Source organism: Passer montanus, unplaced genomic scaffold (assembly GCF_014805655.1).
Source record: "Passer montanus isolate IOZ18808 unplaced genomic scaffold, ASM1480565v1 scaffold69, whole genome shotgun sequence".
Classification (NCBI taxonomy): domain Eukaryota; kingdom Metazoa; phylum Chordata; class Aves; order Passeriformes; family Passeridae; genus Passer; species Passer montanus.
This window is the reverse complement of record NW_024372036.1, coordinates 6,840,552-6,860,959: the sequence shown is the minus strand read 5'-3', so window position 1 is coordinate 6,860,959 and position 20,408 is coordinate 6,840,552. Positions and strand designations below refer to the sequence as shown.

The following is a 20,408-nucleotide window of genomic DNA, read 5'->3' as shown; positions in this document are numbered from 1 at the left end:
GAAGCTTCGTACCCTCCACAGCGAAGAAAAAAACAGCTCGACCCCTTAGACTAGTGAAACATCTGTTACCATCTCGGGCTATTTCTCTTGTGTTAGGAGTGTTTTTTTCGTTGTTCTTTAATAAACAAGTTTTTTCCACTTCCCCTCTAAAGAAATTCTTCCCGAACCCAGTGGTGGGGAGGGGGGGAAGGTGCGGAAGGTTTTGTTTCCTATAAAGGGCTCCTTTAGAGATATTTTCCCCTAATTTGTCCTAAACCAGGTCAGTCAGAAACAACCTTAAATAAAAGTTCCACAAAATCAGTTTTAAAAAAAAGAATTCTACTTAACTCTCATACAATTTTGTGAAGATCTGTAATCACACAATAAATTATCTCCTCCCCTAACATTTTAACTCAGATGTCATACTGAATTGATATCAAAATTAGAAAATAGAAAAATTAAAACCACAAAACCTCCAAGCTCACTAACAGTGAAGTGAATAAAATGCGTAAAACCCAAAACTTTCCTAATTGGAAGTAAGAATCTTGCAAGATACCACCTATGCCTAAGATTGCCAGACACACCTATATTGGCAATAGATTAAAATTTCTCTTCCCTCTTAAGCAGATTTTTCCCAGTTAAGTTAAGATATATCTGCTCTGGGGACAGCTCTTGAATCTCAGACATAGACTGACTCTTCAGGTATTGCTGATATTTACTGGCTGTCATCTTTTCTATCAATTTTATATTAAATATAGAACTATCTATTTTTTTCAAAATCTCTCTGGAACACACTGAAGAATATTCCCTATTTCCAAAAACATAATTTATCTTTTTTACCTTGGTAAGAGTCATAATTAACAAGGAAGAGACATACAGCTTCTCTGGAGACAATTTAATTCACCAATCTGCAAGATTTTCTACCATTTAGGGACTACAGGATTTGAATTACAATATCTCAATACTCTAGCAACCCTTCAAGGGTTTTTCTAGACTGTTACATTTTCATGTTATTAGCAGTTAGTCTTAAAGAGAGAAATGCTGAAAAGAAACATGAAGATAAGGAACACTAGAAGGTAAACTGAAAATGTATTATGCTCAAATAATTAATGGAATTAATTATTTCTCTCTTATCACTATTATTGTTCATATAATGCCTTAAGTGGGTACTGAACCTTATATTTCATGCATAATTTTAGTCTCAGCATAACAGGCATAGCTGCATTTCACAGTTTATGGCATTTGGACTCAAGTTTCAACCTTGCTTTCCAGTCTGTGGTCAGTAAGACACAGTACAAAGCCTGCCCTTCCAAAACACATGCCAAGATGTTTTAAAACATTTATTTTTCAGTAGCAGTAAGGAGAGAAAATGTGGAGACACTAATCTCCTCACTAATGTTCCCTCTAAGCTATTAAGATCTTAATTCTTGCAAGAGGAGAGTTCTGATGAATGGCATAGAGGAGAGTTCTGATGAATGGCATAGTTATCTCCAACTTCAGAAGAGTAATAAAGATGAATATTTGAAACCTCTCTGCACTGCAGTAGCTTAGGCTTTTCTCACTGTCACATTTCACTTTAAGGAGCTTAGGTATCAAAGGAAAGATTGAGAAATGTGGCCCGGACAGATCTTCATTTATTTTGTGGAAATTTATCACCCAACAGACTGTTTTGAGATGAAAACAGCAGGTCAATACATTTTGCTACTCAGGGCTAAGTATTCAAAACAGAGTGTTTGGATGGTAATATTCAGGATCATAAATGCAAAGCAAAAAGTGGTAATTGCTGTCTGCTCTCTTACTACTACACTGTAGTAAGAATTGAAAAAACAAAACAAAACAACAAATTAATGCTTTTGTTAAAATTAGCAAATAATAACAACCAAAATTCAAAACTGAGGATATTTGAGACTTTCAGCTGAGATACAGGAACGCTTAATACACTCTGACATTTTTCCTTATGACACTTAATTTCCTCTGGAAAAGACTGCTTAAATGCTTAGTTTAAAGCTAACATAAATTAAAGTGTCAAAATATCTGAGTATAAATTTAAAGATTAATCTCAACATCATAAAACTTAAAGGACCAAAAGTATATCAGATTATTAAATCTGCCAAGGTATATAAGCTCTTCTCCAGTGCATGATCTTAAGAAACAAGTTCAGACTAATGATCCCTGGGGACATTAGTGGACACCAGACTCCAGCCAAGACTTTGTGCCACTTACCACAGCCCTTTGAGCCTGGCAGTTCAGCCTAATTTCAGTCCACATCACTGGCCTCTTGACTGGCCTATACTTCACCAGTTTGATTTTGAGGATGTTACAGGAGGCTGCTAAAAGCCTTGCCCAAGCTGAGATGAACAACATCCATGCTCTCCCCTGCCCATTGAGCTGGCCATGTCATTATGGAAGGCAATCAGGTTGATCCAGCATGATTTTCCCTTTGGAAATTACTCACAAAAATGTTCCTGTACTCTGTATGCTTGGTAATGTTTGGAAAGATTATTTACTCCATCAGCATCCCAAAAGACAAGATGAGCGTGACTGGTTTTGAAGCTTCCTGGATTCTCTTTCCAGATGGGAATAACATCTCTTCCAGACTTTTCCCCCTCAGATTGTCCTGACCTTTCCAATGCTGTTGAATGTGACCTTGCAATGACATTGGCCCCTCAGCACTTGGTGAACCTCATTGGGTCCCCTGGGCTTGTGTTTGTCCCCAGTCTGATCCTCCTCCACCAAGGCTAAATCTTCCTTGTTCCAGACTTTTCCCATTCATCTCAAGAGCCTGGGGTTGCTCAGTGCTTAATCTTAAATAGCAGAGACCAAGGTAAAAAATAAGGCATTGAGTCCCTCAAGTCTTTTCTGTGTTCTTTGCCTTCAGATTCTTTGCCTCATATGGCAGAAAGAACAGAACAGTAGCAGAAACCAATTCATTCTGAGGCAGCAAAAGCAAAACAGGCTAGAGGAAAGTGAAGGTTAAACAGAGAATTCAAACAGATATTGAGGCAGGTCATCTCTGAAACAAAACAGTGTAAGATTGCACAACTAAATGCTTTCATGATGCAAAGGCATAACATTAAGACTATGAATGTAACAATTTTTCAGAATTTTCTCTCTTTATTTTGGATTATTAGATCTTTCCCAATGCTCATTGATGTAGTTTGGGGAGAGAAATGGAAACAGAAACAAAAGAAAAGGGCACATTTATGTGCATACATCAAGTTATTTTTGTTTGCTCTACAGAAGAGACAATACAGAACTCATGAACCAAAAAACCTATAAAGAAGTTGTTATAGCAAGGCAGTATCTGTAACTTCTCATATGTAGGAAGTATATACAAACTCTACCTTTTCATTCCAATCTTGCACCTCTCTGAAAGCAGAAAAGTGTGATTAAGTGAAATTGTAGGTGGAAACTGTAATGCAGATGAATGTCCCCTGGCAGTAACCACCAAATTCATCTTCACCTGTGACCCAGAGTCAAAGCTACAGTCAGATTTGTACTAATTAATATATCAACCTAGTGAGTTATCTGTACTGACAGCATGATTTAGCAGAAGTTATTATTATTTTCTGAGAACACCAATATTGTAATTAAATTGTTCGTCTTGGGTGCCAATTTTGGGGAGCCTTTAGAACTAAACAATTGTAAAAAAACCCCTATTTTACAATTGCTGATAGCTATATGATGACTTATTAAAAACAGGTCCCTCATTTTCATATTATAATTTATTACCTACTCTTAGGAAACTAAAATAACACTTTCAATAATTGGCTCCTTCAATGCATCCTTCGTACATATCCCACTTGGACATCTGCAACTTTTTTGTCTGGTAATATCCACTAGATTTGCACTTTAGGATTCAGATTCATTCCATAGAGACTATAACTCAATTAAAAGTTTAATGTTAAATAAGACATATTTTGGCACTCAGATTCTCCCCACTGAGCTCCTACAGACCAGAACAAAGCCAGTCACACCTGAACACCCAGATATTACTGGAACCTGCAATCCAGAGAACATTTGGGGATGAGGAATTTATCCATGCATCATTTACAGTGAGCCACAACCCTGGCCAGACAGAGCCATTCTCTCTGCAAGATGTTATCTACACACAGGGGCTCAGAAAAGCCCAGCAGAGCAGTGCTGGCAGCTGTAAGAAAGCTCCACTAAAGCAGGCACAGATAATAAAAAACAATATATTGCAAATACACCCAGGGCATGTTATTTAGCTAGGGAGCTCCCTGAGTTAATCATAAGACCAGGCCCAGGTTTCTGTTGGATGCAGGAGGTACAAACTAACACTTCAATCTTACCAGGAGAAGTACCAACATATTTGAGAATAGCTACTACAATTTGCTTCTACACAGTAAAATGAGAAAAGCAAAGGGATCGTCCAAGCATATGAAAAATAGAGATTCTGCCCAAATGAGACTTATGAAAGATGACATCCAAATAGATTATCCATAACTGAGAGAGGTTAGAAATTGCTTGAGGCAAAAAATGACACCAGAAATTTTTTTCCATATATGGCTTATAAGCCATTCTGAGGTCATCCCTGCTTATCACCAGGCTGGATTTTCTTGGTGTTCACCACACACCCAAAATTACTGCTGAAAAAGGAAATTAACTCAGGGTCAAAAATCAAAAGGAAAAAGTCATGAAAGAAAATAGAAATAATACTTACTAGTGGTTGAACAGTTTGTCAGATTTTAATACCAGAACTGCCTAGATCAGTCTTAAATGGAAAGGTTAATTTCATCTAGTCTTAGTCAAGCAACCATGAGAGTCAACCCGCTCTTGCAAGCAGGACCGGATTTGTAATCTGGAACCTTGATCTCTACTGCCTTCCCAAATGTCATTGAATAAAGGATGTACAAAAATATTCTAAAAACTCTGAAAAGCTAGTTCTCAAACATGTCACTATAAGCACACATAGTAACAACTGTGTCTGACTGTGAACAGGATTACTAAAACAAAGTAATTACTGTTAGCACTTCCTGACAACATTAATGGAAAGAAGTGAGAAGGTTCACATCACCCTTTATGCCTAATTAAAAACTGTAAGAACACACAGAACATCATCAACAGTGCTAATCAAAAGATGCTGATCTTGGAACACAGAAACACAAGGAAAGGAAATACATATGGGTAGGCAGTAACTCATACCAAAAAATACTTTTAGTGGCAAGCTGTCACAATATATCTATGAGTAACAATTGCAAAAGTCTACAAAAGGAATAGAAGAAAGAACATAGTGAAAGAAGTATCTCACCTCTTTGACTATCTTTCCACACAATTTTTCGATTTTTTTCATAGTTTTTATTCAACCAGATGAGGACACTTCGTTCATATCGAGAATATACATTACTGCATAAAGGTTCTGATTTTATTCCTGGCATGTTCTGCAAGCTCTCCAAGCTCGCTGGGTCAGGAATCATACGGAAGGAAACACATGGAAGAACAAATACCTGAAATGACAAAAAATGTTTTAAAGCATGAACTGTAAGAAAGCATTTTGAGCTGACAGATAAAGAAAAAAAAAACAAAAAACAAACACTTCAAACTCAAAAGGTTTTCTAATTTAGAAAAGCTTTAGAAGATTGCACCCACATAACCACTACACAGGATGGTGGAAGGTCTCAAGGACAAGACAAACAAGAAGCCACTCAGATCACTTGGTTTGTTCAGCTTGGAGAAGGTTGAAGAGTGACCTCACCACACTCTACAAATTCCTCAATGAGGCCAGAGGAGAGGAAGGTGTCTGTCTTCTCTCTCTGATGATCAGGAATATGAACACAAGGAAAAGGAATGGAGCTGCAATAGGGCAAGTTTAGATCTTAGGAAAAGGTTCTGCACTCATTGGGTGGCTGGTCACTGGACCAGGGAAGTGGTCATGGCACCAACTCAGTCAGAGACAAGGGAGCATCTGGAGAATGCTCTTAGTCATATGATTTAGCTTAGGTAGTCCTGAGAGGAGCTGGGAGTTGGACTCAATGATCCTTATGGGTCCCTTCCAATTTGAGATATTCTCTGAGTCTATTTTTTGTTTTCAACTTTTCTCCAAGTTTTGATGAATCCTGTGAAATCATTAGGTCATCTGTATTCCAAGAATCACTGTGCATATTATACCCAAAGCTCTAATTGCTGAACTACTTACACTGATGTCCAGCACAATCTATAGAAACATTCAAATTGTATCTTTCATGACCTAGGTTCTTATTTAGGTCCAAATTACACTGATTGTTTCTCCTGAAAAGATTCACATCAAAGGCCTAAAATGAAATTCAAGACAGAATTGGTTTCCTGGGCTGCAAGTGCACATGGGTGACTCATGTAGCCTCTCATCCACCAACACCTCCAAGTCCTTCTCGGTAGAGCTGCTCATAATCTGTTCATCCCCGATCCTGGACTGATACTAGATGTTTTCTCAACCTGACTGATATAAAATCTGATTGAATCGAGGCATTTCAAGCTATGTATTTCTTTAGGATTTTATCGCATCAAGAAAAAAAATCAAAACCCAACCAACAAAACATACACAGATACTATTAATTTTTGTGGGGTTTTGCTCTGTGCTAGTCTGTCACATATCTATGAATACTACAGCAAATTGGAAGAGCAGCAAAGTGACTTGCTATCTGGTAACTATGATTGCATTTTCCTACACCCATGTTCCCATGTGTCCTTAAGCCATCTGTCTCAGCCCATGTACACATACTGTTTCATCTCTATTTTTTATTGTGCTTTCCCAGTCAATAATCACATGGTCAGAGAATAGTTGCAGTTGGAAGGCAGCTCTGGAGATTGCCTGGATCAAACTTCCTGCTCCAAGAACAGAGTGCTTTTTCAGGATTGCATTCCACTGGGCTTTGGATATTTCAAAGGACAGTAACTCCACAACTTCCTCAAGGTATCCGTTCTAGTGTGTGACCACTCTGACAGGAAAAAATGTTACTTAACTTCAAAGGCATTTCCTGCATCTCAGTTCATGCCTGGTGCCTCTTACCACATCATGAGGCATGACTGAGGAGTCTGGCAGCGTCCTTTTCACAACCAACCTCCCCTCAGGTACTGAAACACATTTCTTAGACACACCCCTCCACCTGAGCCTTCTCTTCTGGCTGAACAGTCTCAGCTCTTTCAGTCTCTCCCTAAATGACAGATGCTCCAGTCTCTTAAATCATCTGTGGGATCCTTCACTGACGTCACACCCCAGTACATCCATGTCTAACTTGTACTGGGAAGCTCAAATATTAGCTATCTTTTTAAACTCTTTTCCATCCCTTGGAACAGAAATAAATTTTTTCCCTTAGACACATAAATGCACTGATCATTGATGAGCACATAAGCTTTACTTTGGAAAACATGACACCCAAGATTTTTCTTTACCAACAGTAGCAATAAAAATTGAACAAAATTTGAGAAGTCTATACTGACCAAGATGATCATATTTAAAAGGAATAGTTATTGTAAAAAAAAATGCTTAACTGTTTAAAAATTCCATTTGAATGTAAGGTAATGAATGCTACAGTTACACATCTAGGCAATTATGTCCAGTGAAAAGGGCTTCTAAGCAAGGTAACACAAAAGCATGGAAGAGTTTTCTTTACTTGCACTAATATTTATATAATATTTAATTCTGCAAAATGCAGACTGTTATAATATAACATTTCCTGGTTGGAACATATTAACACACTTATAAGGTTTTAAAGAAAATTAAAATATTCTCACTCTCTTTTTTCCTTCTCTGTTAGAGAAAAAAAAATACAAGTATTTAGTGTTAAAGATGTGTTTAGAAAAAAATAAACCTCCAGTATACCACAAATCTTTTTCAAAATAAAGCTCCTAGCCATCAGTTCCTCCGAATCTGGTAGTAAATATATCTGCAATTTACCTTGTACATCTGCAGCAGCACATCTGTCCAAGCTCGTTTGCTCATTGTCTCAAACGTTCTGCTCTCCAGAACAAAAATGCGCCTGCCACTTAACTTGCCTGAGCTTCTCATGCTTCCCCTCTTCACTTCAGGCACAAAACACTTCAGAGAAAAGATGGGATTTTTTTTCAATATTAATTTCATCAGTTTGGATAAGAAATTCACAAGAGGACAATAATGAATCAATGACATAAGAGGGTGATAACATCTACTATAGTGCAATAGTGACCAACATTTGCAGTTTGCTGCTATCTCAGGAATAAGAACCATAATAAAGAATTGACAGGACTTGAAAGCAGCAATCAAGAACAGGGAAAACACACAAATTACTTAAAATGGTAAAGTCTGTATGATAATCAGATCTCTACTTTTAAAACATATCTGTTGGACATTAATATCAGGTATTTATAGTATCAGAAGGAATGGGGGAAAAAAAAAGGAGACCAATGAAAAGGTTGGAGTCAGTTTAAATTCCTACTTACTCTCACATGTGTGCTTAGACTTATGCAATCCAAAGCATAGAATACTCATGGTCCACCAAGAACTTCCACTAGTATTCAAAGGACTGAAACTAAGCATGTGGGCTTTGTTGAAAGGAGAAATAACACCAAACCTACCTACCCTCAGTCCAGTATTTACTTCAGTCCATATCTCATAATCTTCTGGTTCAAGCAGAAATTCTGGCATAACATGAGAAAGATATGCTCCTTTCCTTCTGAAATCACAAAGCAGGAAAAGTTAATAAAAACTATAATTAAGAGAAATCAAATTTTTTGAAGTTGTTTAATCTTTGTGTAATCTCCTCTATCTGAATAGCCTCTGGAGTAGTGATCCAGCTCCATTAATTGCTTAGATGATCTTCATGGATAGAAACTCATGTTCAATTCCTATGGCTACAAATACACACTTTAAGAACATACAGGTCTGGACAGATTGACTTCTTCTTGAACATTGCTCCTCCACGAAGGATTTATTATAACACAAAACCTTAAAACAAATACTATCCATTTCCATGTGAAAGCCAAATGAGTCATCAGGTTCCACCAAGAGCATCAGTGGAATGGTGAGATCATGAAGGAAAAACTTGAACTGACTGTCTACTGAGCCTGTCTAAGAAGAAAGGTTACAAGCCATCTTTTGCAATTAAGGAAGCCGAATTCCTGTGGAATTTCTGTGTTGGATATAACCTTACCAAAGGACGCTTTGCTTAGTGAACACTGCAGATAACCTTGGTAAAAATAAATTAAAGTTTATAATACATACATCTTATCTCACAAAAAGTATAAAGGAAACCCTAAACCCACTGTATACCATCTAGTTAGAAGTAGGCTTGAGGAAGGCTAATTTTAAAAACTGGAAAGAAAAGGTGCACACATGAATATCTCACCATACTTGTACTTACTTAAGGAAGGAAAGCAATTCAGAATGCTGCCAGTGGAGTTGAAACATTCTTTCTACTGGATCAGGGGACAATGACTGGCATGCTGCAATGCCTATTGGTTGTCCATTCAGATTCAATAACATATCATAAAAACACTTATCTTTGTCAACCCTTCGTTTAAAAGTATTTTCTTGTGAAAAAGCTAGCAGGACTATAGACACATCACTAGGAGAGAAAAATTTTTATATTATATTGATATATAATTTGATATTATTCTTCTAAATGCACAAAATTAGTTACAATCACATGTATCACAAGGCTAATTTAACCATGAAATAAAAAGAGCAGCAAGGAGGGTTGAAAAGTACAGCACTTTTTCATCTTTAGAGATCTTTCATAATAAAGTGAGGATTTTGAACTGCATGGAATATTTATACCTTCATAAATAAAAGCTTTCTACCAAACATAAGTTGGATTTTTGTCATGTTTATAAATGTCTATGTGATTGTTTTCCAGAAGAGTGGCTTCTTCACTATTTAGAACCAAGTTAGATAAAATCAAATAAGTGAGGCCACCACAACTGATATATTTCCAGGGTGCTTGCAAGACTCTTGATTATAAAATATTATTTTTCATATGTTTCTTGATTTTTAGATTATGTGGGGGGAAAAGACATTGTTACAGAACCTACTTATGCCACCAAAGAAGGGACAAAGGCTAGAACTGTTTTCTGTCTCAGAGGAGAATCAGTTTCAGTTAAGAACGTGACATACACTTTGAACTGCATATTTAACACACACTGCATTATGATATGCAGTATCATAGTTGAAAATGTATTCTGGACAGTAAAAACTAACACCTGGATGACATTTTCATATAAGCACCATATAGATTTTGATAGCAAACTGTGCGTTAGAGTGTGTTTCTATTCCTTAGATCATATCCAACCCCCCAGAGTAGACCTGTTAGCCTGTTATGAGACAGACAGGAGTTAGTTCTAAGCAGGCATCAATTACCGTCTCAGTGAATAAGGTATTGAAATGGGATTCTGTCCCTTAGACCAGCCAAAGAGTGCAAACCAACTCTGTACAGCATTTAGGGTCTTTTGAAAGAAGCTGTACTCTTCCTCATCTTCATCAGGAAAAAATGATAATTCATGCTTCTTTTCTTTCCTATCACTTTCGCTGTCAGTTTCACTCTCTTCACTTGTTTCTTCATTCTCTTCACTTTCAAATGCATCACTCTCACTTTCATCAGCAATACTCTCTGAAGAATATACACAAAATAAAACATGCAGAAAGATTTCTTATTTCCCCATTTTTTGTCTAGTACAAAAATATTCAACAAACAATTGTTTTCAAAGAACAAAATCTGCCAGACAACAAATAATCAACTTATTTTAGGAAAAAAACAATTTAAATTACATATACACATTTTAGGAATAGAACAAGTGATATACTGAAATGTAATTTCACTTTCAGAAAAAAGCATTACCCAACCAGCAAAAAATAAATTCAGGTATGGCTTACAAAATTATAGCCAGAATCTTAAAAGGGTCAGTCTCACACACAGTTCCAACAGACCCAGCTTTTCCTGTCAGTCACTGCAAGTTCACTTTAACAGTTATTGTACATAACTCCCACTACATCTATAAGCCTTTGGAGTTTTCTCCCCTCTGTTAGGCTATCTCATTCCTAAATTCTGATCTGTTCATTACAAATATATTTTTAAAACTATTAGTTGATAACATCAACAACAACATCATTGCACAAAAAGGTAACTAAGAAAAAAAACAATAGTTTTCCTTATAGCACAACTAACTTAGGTGACTGTTGGGAAGGATGAAAGTTTGACAAGCTTAGCAGAAAGATTTTTGAATGTAGAAGCTGAGGAAGGAATAGGATGGAAGCAAGTTTTGATAGAGAAGAAAAGAATTGCTGAGTCAGTCTTACTGGATAACCAAGGAGGCAAATGTTAGTTAGAAGGGGGTTTTTATGACTTAGAACAAAGGATAAACCCACCTCAAACAAGATGTTTTTACCAAGCAGAAAGATAGCACAGGCAAACAAGTTAGCAAATGTTGCAAGTAGAAAAAAGGTCTCAGAATTTTCCACTGCAAGAAAACTGAAAAACAACTTCTAGCTTAAACTGTAATGTACTAATTAATCTTCAGTGATTGGAGAATAGTAACATGAATATGGTAATTATAGTAGTTATGACAGGCTATAGATAAAAGTTAAGGTATAGATTGGTTCTACTGTATTAAGATGCTCAGCAAATTAAAATATATAATGCATTTGTAACCTAAACTAAGGGTCTCCAGGCCTGCCTGCAGATGCAGCTGACAGCTGTAGGCACAGGCTCTGTCACCCACGACCCTGGACTGCTCTAACATCTTGCATGGAATAAACTGCGTTTTGGAAGAGCCGCCTGGAGTCCCGCATCTCTCATTACGGCTCTTACAGGTGACTCCATCCTTGAAGGTGTATTTTAATACTACTGTTGCAGTTGCACTAAATGATGCAAAAATAAAATTAATTGATACCCTTGTGAATTAAAAAAATATTACTGGGATTTTAGAAGATAAAAACAATACAACGTGGAGAAAAGAGGCTAATTCTTTATAAGATCATTGATTTTATGTGTTGTACTATACCTGATTGAGAATCTTCATAGGTTGAGCCACTCTCTTCACCTAAAGAACTTGCAGAATAGCTGTGTGAAGGTGATGGTGGTGTAATACATGGCTGTAGAACAACTTCTCCAGTGCTGAAGTCTTTATTATCTGTAAAAAAATATTCAAGTTGTAGCTGAGAAAACATATTTTACTGTCAGTGCTCTAACACATTACAAATATTTACTTCTATATTTTTCTAATTCATGCTTCAAGTTACAGTTCTTATTTGACTCATGAAAGTCTTGTTTTCGTCATTAGACAGGGGTCCAGAAAAAATTTCATGCATTTTTGGGTTTTTTTCCCCGCTAATTGTATATTTTAAAGGATGCATCTTCCTGCTTGCTGAAAAGCCCTACAATGCTAGTTCAAGAATTCTGTGTCATGAACAAAATGCTCTTAAGGACCTCTTGTTCACAGCTGTGTAATGAGTCTCTCATTATCAAGCTCTTTCAGGCTTGACAACACATATTTTACAAAAAAAACTCAGAAGTAAACTTTATCAATCCATCAGATCTGAAATAACAGATGTTCTGACATTCTCATGTTGGCCTAAGATAGGATTAAAGGACCCTCTGTTGTCAGTTCAAAACAAAAGAGGCACCAAGTGTAGTTTCCAGAGAGGCAAACACATCACTAAGAGAAGCAAGAACTCTCTATGATTATCTTTTAACTTTTGATTGCTGGCACTGTTATTTTTATCACCTGTAGAAAGTAAAACAAGAGCATAGTGTCAGAGTGGAGGAAAAGCCTTCCTGGATACCTTTCAAAGATGCTGTGTGGTATAGATATGGTTTGGTCATATTAAACAGCATTCCACACCAACACAGTCTATACAAAATCACATAAAAAGACTTAAGGAATTTAGCAGTAATGACTTGCTTCAAAACTGACACAAACTGATGTGTGAACAAATCAATAAGCAATCAATGAAGAACAGAAATATCCCAATACTAATGGGAGATCATTTATTATAAAACCATCACTACATTTTTGGCTTAAACCTCAATGGAAATCTACAAAGCATCTTTAAAAAACAAGCTTGCCAAAATGGTATATTGGTCACAAAAAATAAAGAAAATAAACAAAAATTTACACATTAATAAGTGATAATACCTTTTTCCCCTTCCTATCTTTATTTAATTGTGCTATTTTCCCTGAGTGATGTGGTACCTGTAACTATCTTCATCAATTTGGGTTGAAAACACCAAAACATGACTTGTCTCCTTGCTAATGCCTTTCTCAATTTCCAAAGTATCAATTCTCTTTTCTCTTAAATACTCTGAGTGACATGCTTACTTTAAGTTAATGCAGTCTTAGAATTCAGTCTTTGATGCTAAATCTACCTCAGATCTAAGGACTTACTTGCTTACCTGAAAAACCTCTCTATTTCATCAAAATACATCAGATCACATATACAGCTATAAAAAACAGTCATTTACCCCACATTGAACCTCCTTTAAGCAGGACTAGATGGCCCCAGGGATCCCTTCCAAGCTGAATTATACAATGATCCCAATCTTGCCATGAGCACAGCCACACACAGAGATCACAGATCACTGAGGCAGCAGAGGTGGGTTCAGCAGGGGGGACACAGGCAGAGATTTAGAGACAGAGGGAGGCAGAGGGAGACATCATGCAGATAAAAATATTTCTGCTCCCTGACCACAGGTTTTTATTAGGCCTTAAAAGATAGCTGTGCCCTTCTCCCTTCAAGGACAGGAGTTAAAAAACCCTGAAAACTATTCCCAACAGGCAAATAATGTTCGCATTTTAAAATAACATCATGTGGTTTGTCTTTTGCTTTCTTGAAAACATATGATCACTGTCTATCAATACAATTCAAATGAACTTATTCTCTAATGTTTTGGCTGTTTTCTATATTCATATTTAAAACACTTCACAAAAAAATCTGTAAGATTTCAGTGTGTTCAATATTTTTCAATAAATATCACCCAATCATTTATATAACTTGTCCTCATTTTCACCAAGAAATCTGAAGCCATTAAATGGTTTTAAAAGTTTAATTGAAGTATTCCCCTGCAATAAATGAGGGAAAATGCTATCTTGAGAATCACGTTCCTGTTATCACCCTGAAAACAATGATAATACTAATGGACATAATAGAATAGGTAGAGTTTTGACTGCTTACTGCTTCTCCAGATAATTTTTTTATCTTTGTGCATTGCCAAGTATGGGTATAATGTGAGAAGACAATTGTCTGCTGTTCCAGCAACTTGAAATGAGAACCTGTTGAAAACAAAACACATAAGTTACCATTTTCTTTTTACAAATGGTAATCAAGATATTTTTCAGCACAAGAACAAAAGACAGAGTGTAGGTATCAGAACTGCTGCTCCTTCTCTAGTGGTTGAACAGATTACACAGGTGGGGCTGAACCCTTCAAAATGCTGGAGTTTGCTATAGTATTTCCACTTCTTAGTTTTACCATGAGCATGGGTGTATCATCAGTCTGAAAGAGTCAGCAGAGATTTAGTGAAATAAATTAACTCTGTATTTCTAAAAAGAAAAAGAAAAACTACTAAAATTACAACTGACGTTAATAAGTCTCCTAAAGATGCCTGCTAAGTTTCTAAATAATATGTCCTACAACTTTTGGCAAGGGAAGTTTTCTTGAAAAGCAACTTCTATTTTGATGTAGCATTTATTCTATAAGACTTTACAGAAATGTCAAAATAAATATTTTTAAATGAATAGATTCAATTTAAAAACAATAAGATATTGACTGCAGTTGCTGGAATATAATAGAAATTGATGTCCATGCTCCGATGTTCACTGGAGTGTCTGTTCTACCTGCAGCAACTTAATTGATGTGCAGCAAGCCACCTTTTAACCCTCTTTTGTACTTCACCTCAGTCTCTCAGTGTGTAGTCAACAAGCAAATTATTGCCATCAATGCAATGCTGGGAGCCATCTGTATTTATGTTCTTAGCTCATTGCAACTGACAGGTAATTAAACTGAGCTTAGTCCTATGTTATTAAATATCTGGGTTTGCAGTCCTTATTTACTTATTAATAAACATTAATTTTAATTAATTATTTTGACTAAACTGTCAAAAGTAAAAAGAAAAATGTGTTTTAATTATTCAAACAGCATGCTGATATCCATCTTGCTTTAATACATTGAGAATTATGCATATTTTAAATATACTTTGCACAGAAGAAATGAATATATTTTCTATTTCCTTGAAACAACCAAAAAGAAATTTATATTTATTGCAAATTTAGATTAATATTAAAAGATATTACAAGACTTCCCAGATTAATTTATTTATAATATGACATAATTAGATTTACTGATTTTATTTTTTTTGTGGAATAACATAATCAAGGAAAAAAGAAATGTTTTAAAAGTACCAGAAAGTAGTTTTGTTTCCTCCTTCATATTTAACTTTCCAAACACAACATTCTTGGACATCGCTTTCAAGGCAACTTTAATAAATAAAGGTCCCAACAAAATCCATAGCCAACTTTCTTACACGTAAATATTCCCATTGGGATTCCAATTTGATACCTAACAGCCATTTAAGTAAATAATCCAGCTCTGCAATGCTTTGGTTTGTTCCTGGGAAATGTTAATCCTACTGGAATTAGGCCAGGGCCAAGGCAAGTGGCTCTGGCCACTTGCACTGTGCAGAATAATATTTCTTGCAGCAAACATCATTCTTTCTGCTTTTATTCAGCAAATCATCTCAGCAGCAGAGCACCAGCAGGACAGATGGCTGTGAGAGGTACATCCACACCTACCTGTGTGCACAAAATGTACAACTGTACATGCTCAAAACAAGTGTCAGGGCTTGTTTGTTCTGCCTTTAGCAAGCCATTGAAAGACACACAGGATCAATAAACGCAACGCAGAAAGGTTTGCAACTTCCAACTCATGACTTTACTGTGATAAATGGCAACTGTCAATACTCTGCAGGCACTCAGGTGAACTTCAGACAGCTGAGTGAGGGGCAGGAGGGGAAGGCAGCTGTACAGAGGTTAATGACAGACAGCTCTAAAGTTACATGAAAGTAACTCAGATGTCTGCACACCCAGCTAACAGAAAACAATGAACATATTGAGGAGGGAGGATGGATTCTGCAAGTCAACAACTGATATTGATCATAAGGATTAAACTTCCATGACTGTGGCTGCAGTGTGCAGGAGGTGGTGGAGGTCAGGATTGAAGGATGGAGAAGGGACTGAAGAAGCTGTTGTGTGAGTGCTCAGCTGTGAGAAAAGAAGGCTCAAGGGGATCTTGTCTATGTGCACAATTATCTGATGGGAGGGAGTAAGGAAGAAGGAGACTCTTCTCAGTGATGCTTAGTGAGACCACAAAATCTAAGAGAGAGTACAAATTTAAATACAGGAAATTCTATCACATCATAAGAGACAAAAACCAAAACAAAACCATTAAAGTGGCTAAACACTGGAAAAGTCTGCCCAGAGAAATCTGCCCAGAAGTCTCATCCCTGAAGATACTAAAAAAATTAACTGGGCAATAGAGTTGATTCTTTGAAGAGGGGCCAAGGTGATCTCTGGAAGGTCTTTCCAACCTTAGGCATTCTCTGATAATAATAAATATTAACTCATTTATTGGCCACCTGTCCACGTATCATCAATAAGTACTTTATTACAGCATTTTCCCAGAGTGCTATTTGAAACAAAATTCAAGAATGAGTCTGTACCTGAAAATTTCATCTGAGAATCACATAACACCACTCCATTCACAAGGACACATGGCAGAAAAGTGAAGGTGCTAGGAGCTAACTATTTATCATATGCCTTTGAGGAACTGAGTGAGAGGACACTAGATAGAAAAGCATTCACTCTAGCATACAAATGCAGAAGAGAGATTACAAAGACATGTGCATTCTGTACATGTAAAAGCATCTTGTACCACTGACCTTTACTTACGGCATCATTAAAGAAATGATGTTACAAAACTAGGAGTCTTGCACAACATATTTATTTTGTATTTGCAGCAGAGTTTAATTAAATATTAGAAAAGTCTTTACTATTCTGTTGGAATGAAAGGTGCTTGTATTGCTAGCAAATGTGAAGTCATTAATACATGAAATTATTCAGTGTATTTGGTTTTATATTGCTTCCTAAAGCAAGTAAAAAATTTGTTATCTACGTGAACCATCATTGCCACTGCTACTCCACTGTTTATTTCCTAATGCATATTTCCAAAGAACACAGAACAGGAGAATGGCCATTGAATATATTGTGTTTACCAACATCTGAAACCTGCTGATCACCAAAAGTAAAGCTCCAACTGTGATGACAGAAAAATACCACTCAACACTGTAAAACAAAGCTTACATAGGAGTTATTTCACTTCTCTTAAAGAAACTCTGGGGTTGTTTCCATTACTTTGTTTAATGTTTGTGTAAAGACAAAAGAACCCAAACCAAAATATATTTATCCATTTTAATGTGCTCTATAGCATTTCAGGTGTTTCCTAAGTACAAACAAGTGATTTGTTTTGTATCAGTGTACACCAAATGCTCTAAGTATGTCAGCATAGTTAAATAACCTTTCTTCAATAGTATTCATTAAGAGATGCAGAATATCACTAAATTTCTAATGAGAAAAAAAATCCAAATCCATTAGCATCTAACTGACAAATTCTTGTAGCAACATCATTTGTGTAAACTTAAGAAAAATATTTAAGAGAAACTCAAACTGCCAGATAAGGAAACAAAACAAATTGCTTGCAGAAGTGATTACTGACAAAAGAAAATCTTGTCTAAGAGTGTGGCATTTTATAGACCTTTAAGAATAATGTTCTTTATTCACAATGTTAGATGCTGGGAAGTTGCAATTTAAATATAAATAAAGACCTGCCCTCCTCCCTCCCCTCAAAAATCTTAGAACAGATCCAGAGATGATGGAACTGGAAGGAAGAGGAAAAGATGACCCATGCCAGCTCTGCCATTATTCACAAATAAGCAGTTCCCCCACACTGAAGGGACCTTATCGTTCATAGCAGGAGCTCAGGCTTCCCCAGCAACCAACATAATACAACAATGAACAGTGGCTGACACATAATTTCATGCTATATGTAAGACTTATAGCTGGGAAAGCATCTGCATTTTTTTCCAGTAGCAGCAGTGACGTTGGCACTTAATTCCTGAATAAGAGATGCTTCAGCTGTCAGGGACCATCACAATGGCAGAAAGCCACAAGCACAGAAAAGAACAGAGTGATTAATGAGTTTGGACCATCCTTGTTTTCAAAAGCACTTCCAACTATCTGAGGTAAAATGCCAACATATTCTTAGGTCAGATGAATGCTGCAAAGCAGCATGCAAATATCAAGAACTCCAATGTTTCCTAGCTCTCTGCTTTCTCATGCAATGTGAATGATATTCAAAGAAATTGACAGCTCCTGTTCTCCCAGGCATGCCAGCAGAATACATGGATTTGACATTTGTCAGCAGTGCCTATTAAAGAGCTGGATGCTTTGGGCACACTTCCCAGGAGCAAAGGGAATGTTTTCCCCTGTGAGACACTGAGATCTGATGGACTATCAAAACAACTGCAACCAATCCATAATAGGGTTAGTGACTGTGTCTCAGCTCTATCATATTGTTATTAGAGGCTACATTCCCTGACATTCTCTTTTCCTAAAGTTTCAGCCATGACTAATGTGAATAAATTCAGAAATTTCATGAGTTTCCATGGCTTCTCAGTGGTAGAGGGAGAGGGAAGGGAGAACTGTAGACCATGGGAGGAAAAAACCTCAGCACACTTTGTGTCATCAATAACACACCAACCTATCTATACCACATGTGGGGATTTTAATATATTTTGCTGCCCAGAGCACCATTTTCTTTGATTGCCTGTTTACTACTTATTTTCAGAAATAATAATGTTATTTCAATCAAGATGGCAGAAAAATTTCTTTTATGCTAAACTCTTGATATAATCATCAAATTAAAATATATAATAACAATAATCAGAGAACAAATATATAAACATGCCATGTTCGCAGAGGGGATTTTTTGCAAAATATTTGTCATAGCTAAATATCTCTCCCAATTATTAAATACTTGCTCAAGACAGTCTTAGATTTTATGTAAAGTTTTACTTCTGAATTCCTATCAGTCCTATGTAAGGAAGAATCCTTTCTTCAGCTTTGGATTCAAAGGAGCAAAAAGAAAGCATAAGGATTTAAAGTAATATTAGAATTATGTACTTATGCATTTATTAGAAATTAATGCATTTTCGTATGTTCCATGTAATGGAATCTGTGCACACAGTAAATTATTGCATAAATGGCAACCATTTATCTCTTCAGTTTTCTTTTACAGTTACATTTATTATTACTTTATTGCAAAAAATTATTGCCTGTCATCTTTCAAATGTTTTCTGTAAAGCAGCCAAATCCAACATTATCTATTCTCTAGCCAATGTTCACTCTGTTTTAAAGCAAAAAAGTCATTCTTATTTAGGACTAAGTATAGCTTTGTGAATCAATCCTACTGACATGTTAGAATTTAGAAAAGCAAAATATTACAGAGCCTAAGTAAAGTGCATTGGGTTGGTATGGCCAGGTTTTGGTAGTGGGAGGGGGCTACAGGGAAGCTGCTGGAGGCTTCCTCCACCTCCATCAGAGCCAACAGCAGCCAGCCCCAAGACTGACAGGCCACTGACCAAGGCTGGGCCAAGTAGAAATGGTGGCAAGACCTCTGTGATAATATACTTATTTTTTTTTTTTTAAGTTATGGCACAGATGTAATTGCAGGCAGAGAGGACGAGAGTGAGAATCGGTGAGGGGAGCAGCCCTGCAGACAGCAAGGTCAATGCAGAAAGAGGAGCAGGAGGCAGAGGTACCAGAGCTGGGATTCCCTGCAGCCCCTGGTGAGACCCTGGTGAGGCAGCTGTGCCCCTGCAGCCCAGGGGGGCACAGGGGTGCAGAGATCACTGCAGCCAGGAGGGCACAGGGGTGCAGAGATCACTGCAGCCAGGAGGGCACAGGGGTGCAGAGATCACTGCAGCCAGGGGGGCACAGGGGTGCAGAGATCACCTGCAGCCTAGGAGGGCACAGGGGTGCAGAGATCACTGCAGCCCAGGAGGGCACAGGGGTGCAGAGATCACCTGCAGCCCAGGGAGGAGACCCAGAATGGGGCACAGGGATGCTGAGAGGAGGCTGTGAACCCATGGGAGGCCATGAAGAGAGGAGCCCACCCTGGAGCAGGTTTCCTGGCAGCACTTATGACTCCATGGGGGACCCAGGCTGTCCTTGAAGGACTGCACCCCATGGCAGAGGGACCCTCGCTGCAGCAGTCTGGGGAGTCTGCTGTCCATGGGATGGACTCACACTGGAGAAGTTCATGGAGAACTGTCTCCCATGGAGGGGAGCCCATGGTGGAGTGGGGGAAGGACTCCTCTCCCTAAGCAGAAGCAGAAACAATGCGAGATTAA

General features: G+C 37.2%; 1 protein-coding gene across 1 annotated transcript in view; it reads right to left on the bottom strand.

The window, feature by feature from the left end:
- Positions 1-5,251: 5,251 nt before the first annotated feature.
- The window catches only part of CFAP47 (cilia and flagella associated protein 47), a gene marked incomplete at its 3' end in the record, with an annotated part of 64,411 nt that continues 49,254 nt past the window's right edge, over positions 5,252-20,408 (bottom strand). Inside the window, exons 28-34 of the mRNA XM_039729334.1 lie at positions 14,120-14,217; positions 11,950-12,078; positions 10,310-10,559; positions 9,315-9,518; positions 8,534-8,627; positions 7,874-8,014; positions 5,252-5,447 (exon numbers count right to left, since the gene is read on the bottom strand). Of these exons, the coding sequence (XP_039585268.1) occupies positions 5,252-5,447; positions 7,874-8,014; positions 8,534-8,627; positions 9,315-9,518; positions 10,310-10,559; positions 11,950-12,078; positions 14,120-14,217 (1,112 nt within the window). The remainder of the gene's footprint in view (positions 5,448-7,873; positions 8,015-8,533; positions 8,628-9,314; positions 9,519-10,309; positions 10,560-11,949; positions 12,079-14,119; positions 14,218-20,408) is intronic.